Genomic DNA, 9,837 nt, shown 5'->3' with positions numbered 1-9,837 from the left:
AAAAGCAAGAATAGTGGCTTCTGGGAGCCAGAGTAATCCAACTCAGGTATTGTAATGCTGTTGTTGCTACGTGTTTCCACACAGAGGGTTCAGATACATTTTATACATGCAAATTTAATACCACCAAGTTACAATTGGCCAACATGCAGTGTAATCACGGGTGTATTGCTGCAGCCACAGTCACGTATTCTTGTCAGTGATTGTCATCACGCACTGTGTGCTTTTCTAGGACTTAATTTATGTGTGTCCGTGTCCCAATCCTACTAAATTTTACTGCATGGATAGAATAATGTGTCTCACAGCTTTGTTGATACTCTAGCTAAGGTAAGAGTGACAGGCTGTTTTCTAACCGTGTCCTTGGCCTTCAGCTGCAACTTATATGTGGTACTGGTACTTTGGCTGGCATGTCCATGAGGCTGAGTATCTTCTGCGAATGAGTCAGCGCAGGGCTCGGTACAGGAAGGAGTAAGGACGGAGTATCTAGGCTGTGAGAGACTCACACCCATATATCCATTGGTTTTTTAACTGCTGTTCCGTTCTTTGACTTAACGCTTTTGGGTCCTCCCTTCACTCTGTCCCTTCCTCCTACAAATGCCTTACTACCGTCTCTCCCCACCCCACATCTCTGGGCTTCCCAGCTACGTTTCCCCGCAGAGGCATTCCTGCAGCCTGCCCTGCTGAGGGCTGCGGCCATCGCTGCCTCCTCGGAGCCTTGCAGCCTCCGCCTGCCGGGGCGGCTGCCCCGCTTCCCTCCCGGCTGCCCCGCGTCCCTCCCGGCTGCCCCAGCACCGGCCGCCCCCTGGGGCCGGGCGGCGGGAGCGGCGCCGGGGCCGTCGCCGTCGCCTGCGCTGTGTGTGTGTATATAAATGTAACGCTAGGCTCCTGGTAAATTCGATTTAAAAAAGGACGTCTGGGCGGCTGTGATCTCTGGGTGTCGGTAACCACTGCTGGGCAGATCTAACGCCGATGAGCGTTTTTGTAGGGTTGGATTTAGGTTATTGCCGTGCTGCTCGCCTCGATCCCGTGAAATAAACGCGCTGCCCTTGGAGCCACAGTGTAATAACGGGGCGCTGATCCCGCGCTGTATGTTGTACACAGGCAACCCCGGTACCAGCCGGGGTCCGCAAAAGGCACCGAGCGGGCCCGGGCCGGGGCGAGGGGCCGGGACCCGGCGGGCGGAGCCGCCCGCGCCGCCTTGGCGCCGCCTCCGGGGGCGGCCGGCTGGGGGCGCCCCGATGCCACCGCCCTCCCCTCTCCCCTGAGGGCCCCGGCCGCGAATCACCGGTGCGAGCCCCGGGCAGCGGCCCGCCTTGCCGGGCGAGGGGCGGGACCGGTGCCGACTCCGCTCCGGCCGCCGCTCCTCGCCGCTCCGCTCCGCGCCCGCCGCCGCCATGAGCGCGGACCCCGTCGTCTTCGTCGCCGCCGCCAGGACCGCCGTGGGTGAGAAGCAGGGCCGGGCGCCCGCGCCGAGCCCGGGTGGCGGATGTCCCCGCGGCCGGGCGGGCTGGGGCGGCGGGAGCCCCCCGGGCCGCGGCCGGTGCTGAGCGCTCTCCCTCTGTCCCAGGCTCCTTCAACGGCGGCCTGTCGGCGCTGCCGGCCCACGAGCTGGGCGCCGCCGCCATCCGGGAGGTGCTGCGGCGGGCCGGGCTGGCCCCCGGGGAGGTCTCGGAGGTGATCCTGGGCCAGGTCCTGACGGCAGGTAGGCGGCGGGGCCCGCGGCCGGGCGGTCTGGGCGGGCCGGGCGGGGGCCCCTCCTCGCCGCGGCGGCTGGGGCCGGCGCCGCCCGGAGCGTGGCTCCAGACAAAGGAGCTGAGCGGCGTCTCGGCCGCTTCCCGGAGCGCCCTGGGCGACAGAGCCATCGCTGGGAGAGCACGGGGGGAGGGGGCGCCTTGGGGTTTTTTGGAAGCCCCGCAGCCGCTAACTGTGTCCGGCCGCAAGTCGGTTTCTTTCCTTTGTTGCAGCATCCTTCCCCGCCCCCCCCCCCCCCCCCCCCCCCCCCCCCCCGGCGTCGGTCTCCCCCCGAGGGCAGCAGCCTGCGGGACGGAGCTGCCGAGGCTGTGCGGGGCTGGCCGGCGCGGTCTGTGCGCTGGCTGGGAGGCAGATACTTTGATTGAATAAAAATGCGGCCGATAGGGAATTCTTTTGAACCGCCCCCTGCTTTTTCCAGGGAAATATTTCACCAGCGGAGTCATAAGGCAGGTTTGTTTATGAAGATGGAGGAATAAAATAAAGGAAATAAACGTTTTTGTCTTACTTAAAGCTGATCCAGATTCTTCTGTATTTTTAGCTCGCTGGATGATGTGTTTTCCTTCTCTGTTTCTTTGCATACAAAGAGCTGGCATCACTTTGGCCTGGGGAGACGCAGATGAAGAATGTTTTCTTTGAATATTAGCACTCCTACTCTCTCCATCAGGATTACAACAAAGAATGGAAGCTTTCAGGACTGTACTTGCATAATTGTGCTTTTGATTTCCATAGGAACTGATAGGGAAAGTTGTGGGCTGCTGGTATGCAGAGGATGAGCTCTCATCTTACACATGTACAAGAGGCTAGCGCTAATTTGAAGTTGGTGTTTCATCTGACCTGCCATCAGAAGCAGAGCTGCAGATAAAAAACTGTCAGTAGCAAGCCCCTGATCTTGCAGGGATTTTATTGATCAACAATATAAACGAGAGGTAACTGATCTCGTGTTTACTGATTACCACTGGGAACTTCTCTGTCTATCAACTGAAAACAGAGCAAGTTCTAAATTTTGGTGGACTTGGTGTACCTGTTATGAAAAGTGACAAGGCTGGCATCTGTTTTTTAAGGACAAAGGTAAAATGTTGCCTGTTTCTGCAGGTGCTGGCCAGAACCCCGTCCGACAAGCGAGTGTTGCTGCAGGAATCCCTTACTCTGTCCCTGCCTGGAGCTGCCAGATGATCTGTGGGTCAGGCTTGAAAGCGGTATGTCTGGCTGCACAGTCCATACTGACTGGAGACTCCAACATCGTGGTTGCAGGAGGCATGGAAAGTATGAGCAAGGTAAAGCAAACGATGGTGCTCATTGCGCTGACTTACTGGGAGCACACGTGTCAAGTGATGTTGAAATCCTGCATTTCAAGGCTAATGCTCTGGAGGCAGATGGAAAGAGTAGCTTTGGTTTCTGCACTTGGGAATTAATTTACACATGCAACAATTGACTTCAAGTAGCTTTTTTTTTTTTTAATTAAAAAAAAGACCTGATACTGTAGTTACTAAAAAGGTGCCATGCAAACACACCCCATGTTTAAAATCTGATTTTAATTTCCATCTAGCCCTGTTGTGTTGATGGATTTGCTTGTGACAGGTGGCAATAGATGTGTTTTTTTGCAAGAATGTCAAAGAAGGAATAACTGGAAATGTTATTGTTCACCAAGCAATTTTATTTCAAGGTGTTCATCCCAAGGTTGTATTGAGGAATTGTGCTGGGCCAGTGGTTGGATGCCTAAGGGGGTGGTCTCTGCTGCTGCAGCTCACTAGCTGCCCATGCTGAGAGTGGTGGTGGTGTTTGCTGGCAGTGGAGTGCGATCGGGAACCACCTAAAGAAGACTGGCAGGATGGTGGCCCCATGGCCGTATGGCCCCAAGGACAATTGATTCAATCTGTGGAGAGAACACACTGGCTGCTTGGTGATACGCTGCTGTGGAAATGCGCAGGCCAAACAGACCCTGCCAGCTGGCAGGCTGGAGGGAGAGACAGAGCGTGCAGCCAGGGAGACCGCCAGGGTTTGAGATAGCTACCTGCAGCTGCGAGGCAGGGAGGGATCTGTCTCTTCAGCTGCCTGGCTGTATTACACACTGGACATCTAAAACATCTAACTCCTTTCAAAATACCTTCTTGCAGGCTCCTCATGTCATTCACATGCGAGCCGGGGTGAAAATGGGAGAGGCTTCCTTGCAGGACACTATAATCCTTGATGGCCTTACAGATGCGTTTTATCAATATCATATGGGTATCACAGGTCAGTTATGACAGTTCAGAAAACGAAATGGTTAACTGGGGAAGGGGAAGAATACACTGACAGGGAGTTTCAGAAATGCAAATTTTCAAATAAAGTGTTTCAAGTTGTTCTTAGGTTGTAGTCGTGAAAAAGGAAGAAATTCCTGATATTGAAAGGCATTGAAGGCATTTTCTGCTTTGCTTGTAAAGCTACTGGTCTTTTTTTCCTGTCTGAGCTAATTTCGCTGCATCTCTTTTGCATCTGAGAAGTTTAATTTAATTCAGGAAAAATAAACGAAGCAAGCCCTGTTCTGAACTGGAGCATTCAGCAGGACAGATTTGTGGGGGGTGGGGTGGGGGAGTGTACTGTGGATACACATGGTTCTGCAACTTCAGGTTATTGCACCCTGGATGGGACAGTCAGCCAACTGCTCTTTCAGACCCTGCTTATGAAACAAGAGTAACTTCAGAACTGTTCCTTCATCTGAAGTAGCTGTAGAGAGACCTGAGCTTAATAACCTAGAGAAGACATAAACTAGAAAAGTTTGTTTGCATTTGTATTTAACTTGACAAAACATCTGGGAGGAGATCCCGCACAGAAATTTTCGCTCTTAAAAAAAACATTGCACAGAATCTTGAGCAAACAAAAATGAGGAAATCTGAATGAAAACTGTTCAACAAGCTTAGCTGCTTGCTACAGTAAACAATGGCTACCCTTGTGCTTAAAATTTTACAACTTAAAGTTTTAGCATTTCCTGATGGCAATTTGCATTTTGTTCCTATTTCAGCTGAAAATGTTGCCAGTCAGTGGCAAGTCAGCAGAGGTGAACAAGACCAGCTTGCTGTACAGTCACAAAACAGGGCAGAGGCAGCACAGAAAGCTGGCTATTTTACAAAAGAAATTGTTCCTGTTCTTGTACCTTCTAAAAAAGGTAGGTGTGAGTGGATAATGAGAACGGATTTTAAAGAAAAAAAATCTGTTTTCTACCATGTCTCCTACAGTCAGTGGATAGTTTCCCACTTACACGGCCTTTTCTGTAAGCTGTTCTGTAAGCATGTAGCCTGTTGCTCTCTTTCTCAACTTTTGGTGGTTATTTTTTAAATAAGCGAGAAGTGATGCAAACATGGAATATCTAAATGTAGCTCTCGGCGAATATGCCTGTTGTGTTTTATTGGAGATGTAATGACTACCCACGCGAACCATTGACTTAACATAGGCTCAGCTATGGTATCAAAATCAGTATTCTTCATTTTGTTAGACTCCTGCTGCACCAAACTTAAAACAGTCATGTTCATTGCTCACCTAGTAAAATACGTAGTAGAGTAACTAGGGTTACTAGGTAATTAACTAAGTCATATATATCAGGTATGCTTCTCTTCAAGTCTGCCAGGGATATAAACGGACATGTTACAGTGCTTGAGCCAAAGGTCTCTTTGTAGAGCATGGGAGCTCCTTCAGCTCCTTACGAGGTGGATGCAAAACCTGAATTTTCCAAACAGAAATCAAGAATCAGTTGTTAAACATTTGCATTTAATAGACCCTGTAGGAAAAGTTCTGGCATTAGGCCAGTTACAAACTAAGGAAAGGCTTTCCTGATACCAGTTTAGATAATACTATTTAATGACGCTTGACTACACTTTGCGACAAGATTCCTACAAGTATCATTTGGAAGGTAGCCTTCTGTTTGGAAGAGAAGCTATTGGCTTAGGAACAGCGAGAATAAGATCTGCTTTTGTAGAACTAGCCGGTGGTTTAGTTGTTAGTATTTGTCTTGGAAAACCCAGCTGTCTGTCCTTCTAGAAGCAGCTGGAGGTTAGAGCTTTGTTAAACGGCACCAAGTTGGAAGCTGTCTCCGACGTAAGAATGGCCTGTTGGTTAGAAGGAGTATGGCATATGTTCCTGATGAGCCTGTTGTTTGTGCTGGCTTTCTGTTTGAGGCGAGTGTGTGTGCGATTAGACCCTCCTGTGAGTATAATTCTGTTTTGCAGGTCCTATAGAAGTTAAAACAGATGAACACCCTCGACACGGGAGCAACTTGGAAACAATGGCAAAGTTAAAGCCCTGTTTCCTGACAGATGGAACTGGGACAGTAACAGCAGCTAATGCATCAGGTTGGTCCGTCTGGCTAAAACCGAAATGGAAAAGCAGCAGTGGCGCCTGGCAGGGTCTCTGCAAGGGGCTTGGCTGCCACATGGTCACTGCTGAATGGATTTTGCTGGACACGGCAGTGTGTTTGACAACATAAGTAGAACTCGAATAGAACTGTGGTGGAGGATCTTCTGTGTGTCTTTTGTTAGCTTGCTTTCTATGGAGCAATAGAAGTGTTTGGACAATAACAGCAATATTTGATAGGCTGTTGATCAGAAACTACATCCTCTCTTTTTAAAACTAGCTGTCTGGTGGTTTCTAATACTGCAGGTTTGGACAAAGGAAAAGTTAACAATTCATGTTGGAAAATGTTACTCCTGTGGGACTAATGCTCCTGCCACAGGCAGCTTTGAAACTTCTTCCTTGGTCCTTACGCTGCCTCTTCCAAAGCCTACCGAATAAAGCTGATGTGCTCCTTTTTCAGAATGTGCCTCGGGTCTTCCACCTGCTGCTTTCCAAATAGGATCACAAATGTGTCACATGTACAGCAGTATAGATATGTTACCCGCTTTAAGTGTTTGTGGCAGGCAGACTTGGCTTGCAGTCATAAAAGATTTATGATTTTTGTGTTGTCTAGATTGTGAACTTACACAAGTAGGAAAAGGTGGTACAGTAACAGCTGTAAAGCCCAACGAATACAAAAACCCAAAGTTGTTTGTCACTCCACAGGTATAAATGATGGAGCTGCAGCTGTAATTCTGATGAAGAAATCGGAAGCTGCTAGGAGAGGTCTTATGCCTTTGGCTCGGATTGTGTCTTGGGCTCAGACAGGTGTAGATCCATCTATAATGGGAGTAGGGCCCATTTCAGCAATAAAGCAAGCTGTAAGTAATTACCTATCTATGTATCTATTGTTTGAAAACCCTTCCTTGTAATTGCTTTTCGTTTTCTGGCCATGTCTTGGTTTTTCTATATTCTGAGTGAAAACAAGACTTGAAACAGTGGAGAGTATACAAGATTAAGATTTTTAGTGCTACCAGGCTAATGCCTACTCATTGGGGGAAAAAAAATAAATGTACAGGTGTATGAATGGAGTTCAGAGCGCAAACTAGTCAGGTTTGTGGAAGGCCACCTGGACAACCTAGGAGGCTAAAGATCGTATTTAGTGGATGCGTATAGTAACCTAATTTGGGGATGATTTTGTCCTGACACAACGTGGTTCTGATGCTGTGTCTGGCCAGGTTACTTGTCAGATCACTGCCTGACTGTATTTGTAATAGCACAACAATGAGAGAAGGGCCAGTCAGTGGGTCTGCATTAGCAAACATGGTGATGCCCTTTGTGTTTTAGTTTGCCCTGTGAAAGGGTTGGAGCGTGCCAGCTGGATTCCTTGCAGATGAAACTAAACCAGATGCGCTTCAGAACCATGTCTGATGTGCTCAGACCATTACTGCACCCACTGACGCGCTCTGTGTTCAGCGCACGGGACAAGGTTCTCAAATGGAATGCCCTGGGCGGGCAGCCCCTATGGTACCATGCTGCTTGCCAGTATAGACGTAGCCCATGGCAACCCCAGCTGATTGTTAAAAAGCTGAGCTATGAAATTGAGTATGAAAAGAGCTCTTACGCAGCTGGTAAGGACAGGTTTGCTTTATTTTAGTTTTATTTATACTCTGTAAAGGCCTTACTTTGTTCATCTCTGAAATGTCCTGGCAATGTAGAAGCCTGACTTGAACTCACCAAAGCTCTGTGGCTTTTGACAAGAAAATCAGAACTGTAATGGAGAAGCTTTTTCTTACGAGATCTCAAACTGTTCTTTTAAACTGAGAATGCTATAAATGTATATACAATATACATTACTAGTTTAAATTGTAGAACAGACACAAAATAATTTTATAGGTACTCTGAAAAAGGGTACACCACTTCTTAATGCAAACTTTGTAATGTGTGTTATCAAACCCTTCACACCCTCCATATATTAATCTCTTCAGAATCTCATAGCAGCACTTCTTAGTGAGAGAATGACCAGACCATGCCTTTTACTATGCTAACACTAAACCTTATAGACTTCTCCCAGAAATGGAATGGTTTCCATACTGTCTCTAGCGTATCTAGCAGGAAGAGGCCTCATCTTAGACTATACTTGGAGATGCACCAGTCTGGCTAGCTGGTTATGAAACATTGCTGCAGATGGTCCTGCTGGTAAAGCATTGCTGTTAAAAAAAAAAAAAAAAGTGAATGGAAGTAACAATGTACAACATGCCTAAGCCTGTACCCGAGTAGGCAATTGCACCGTAAGTTTCACAAGTAGAAAACATGAGCCAAGCCATCTCCCAGCATAGCCGCCTGTGAAAATCTTCAAGCAAAGACTGGACAAATGATGCTTGACACTAATGGTTACTTCACTATTTCCTGTGTAAAAATCTGTATTAGGCAGAGAATCGCTAATGGAGTTGAACTTATGTCCTGAAAAACTTGCTGTTAATCTGTTAAAACCTACTTTTGAAAACAGTCCTTGTTCTATTAAAGATACCACACACTGCTTAACTCCCACAACTGCACCACCGCTGCGTGTGACATTAGTTAAGTAACAGCAGCCAGCATTTTATAGCGCGTTGTTGCCTTTTGTCATCAACCCTGGCTATAAAAAAATGTTTCCCTCAACTTTTTAGAAGTGGTAGCTTCAAATCAACCAATTTAAGTCTTACAAGAAGCTTCCTCTGCTGCTGAGGAAGACTTAAAAAGTAATAAAGCCTCTTAATTTTTTTTTTTTTTTCAGATTGACAAAGCTACCTGGACTCTGGAACAAGTTGACCTGTTTGAAATTAATGAAGCCTTTGCATCGCTATCTGTTGCAATAGCAAAAGAACTGAAAGTAAATCCAGAAAAGGTAATGAATATATTTGAGGCCACAATTAGTTTGGCTCCTGCAATTCAAACTCGTTCCATTCTATGCATCTGGATTGTATCCCCAAGAAATGAGAACAGTCAGTCCGCCCTTGCCAGTCACTTAGCTGTAAGGAAAAAGGATGGGAACCCCAGCAGGCGTTCCCTTCACCTGCTGTGCCGCAGGCTTGCTCTGCTAGCAGGTACGCTCTGCTAGCAGGTACGGTTTCCCAGCTGAACAGGCTACAGCTTTATTACAGTGGATTTGTATGCAAATCTAGGTTACTGTTTGAACATACTTATTAACTTCAGAATTTGAACTTGCTGCTGGAAGTGCATTTCCCACTGTATTCTTCCAGTGATGGCACAAAGTGTTGGTGTTACTCTCCCCTCCCTAAACCCATCTCAATTTCAATTTCAGAAATACTAATTATTAGCAGCTGTTATATCCATGCTTGGTTTCTCCTGGAGATGGTCGTAGCAGTTTATTCACAATCAGACTATATCCAGTGAAGCCATGCTGAAGCTAACCTGTTTGAACGGTTTCTTAACTTGGCCTTCTGTATTGGCTTTTTTCTTACAGATTAATATCCAAGGTGGGGCTATTGCTCTTGGCCACCCTCTTGGCGCCTCTGGTTGTCGCATCCTTGTCACTCTTCTACATGCACTGGAACGAACAGGTGGAAAACGGGGTGTTGCTGCTCTCTGTATAGGAGGAGGAATGGGAATAGCCATGTGCATTGAGAGATGAAAGTGACTGACTGAATTAATAGCTGGTGTGAACTAGCTTTGAAACTGTTTACTAATAAACCTCTAATCATGGAACATGCGTTTGTTTTCTCTAAAATGAAATAATCTTAATCCATTACTTTTTGCCACTTAATGGGTGGCTGCTGCAGGCAC

General features: G+C 47.4%; 1 protein-coding gene across 1 annotated transcript; it reads left to right on the top strand.

The window, feature by feature from the left end:
* Positions 1-1,308: 1,308 nt before the first annotated feature.
* ACAT2 (acetyl-CoA acetyltransferase 2) lies at positions 1,309-9,759 on the top strand. The gene is made up of 9 exons (XM_040598972.1): positions 1,309-1,440; positions 1,565-1,699; positions 2,842-3,023; positions 3,864-3,981; positions 4,748-4,891; positions 5,949-6,071; positions 6,778-6,932; positions 8,828-8,938; positions 9,518-9,759. The coding sequence occupies exons 1-9, from the start codon at positions 1,392-1,394 to the stop codon at positions 9,683-9,685; spliced, it is 1,185 nt and encodes a 394-aa protein (XP_040454906.1). The 5' UTR covers positions 1,309-1,391; the 3' UTR covers positions 9,686-9,759.
* Positions 9,760-9,837: the final 78 nt, after the last annotated feature.

This window comes from Falco naumanni, chromosome 6, assembly GCF_017639655.2.
Source record: "Falco naumanni isolate bFalNau1 chromosome 6, bFalNau1.pat, whole genome shotgun sequence".
NCBI classification, from domain to species: Eukaryota; Metazoa; Chordata; class Aves; order Falconiformes; family Falconidae; genus Falco; species Falco naumanni.
This window is presented reverse-complemented; position numbering and strand designations above follow the sequence as displayed.

What these genes read in the sequence shown, in the direction of transcription:
- ACAT2 (XM_040598972.1), top strand. Translation starts at nt 1,392, where the DNA reads ATGAGCGCGGACCCCGTCGTCTTCGTCGCCGCCGCCAGGACCGCCGTG. An exon ending in AACAGCAGCTAATGCATCAG is followed by an intron (nt 6,072 to 6,777) that starts GTTGGTCCGTCT and finishes GTCACTCCACAG; the next exon opens with GTATAAATGATGGAGCTGCA. An exon ending in TTTCAGCAATAAAGCAAGCT is followed by an intron (nt 6,933 to 8,827) that starts GTAAGTAATTAC and finishes TTTTTTTTTCAG; the next exon opens with ATTGACAAAGCTACCTGGAC.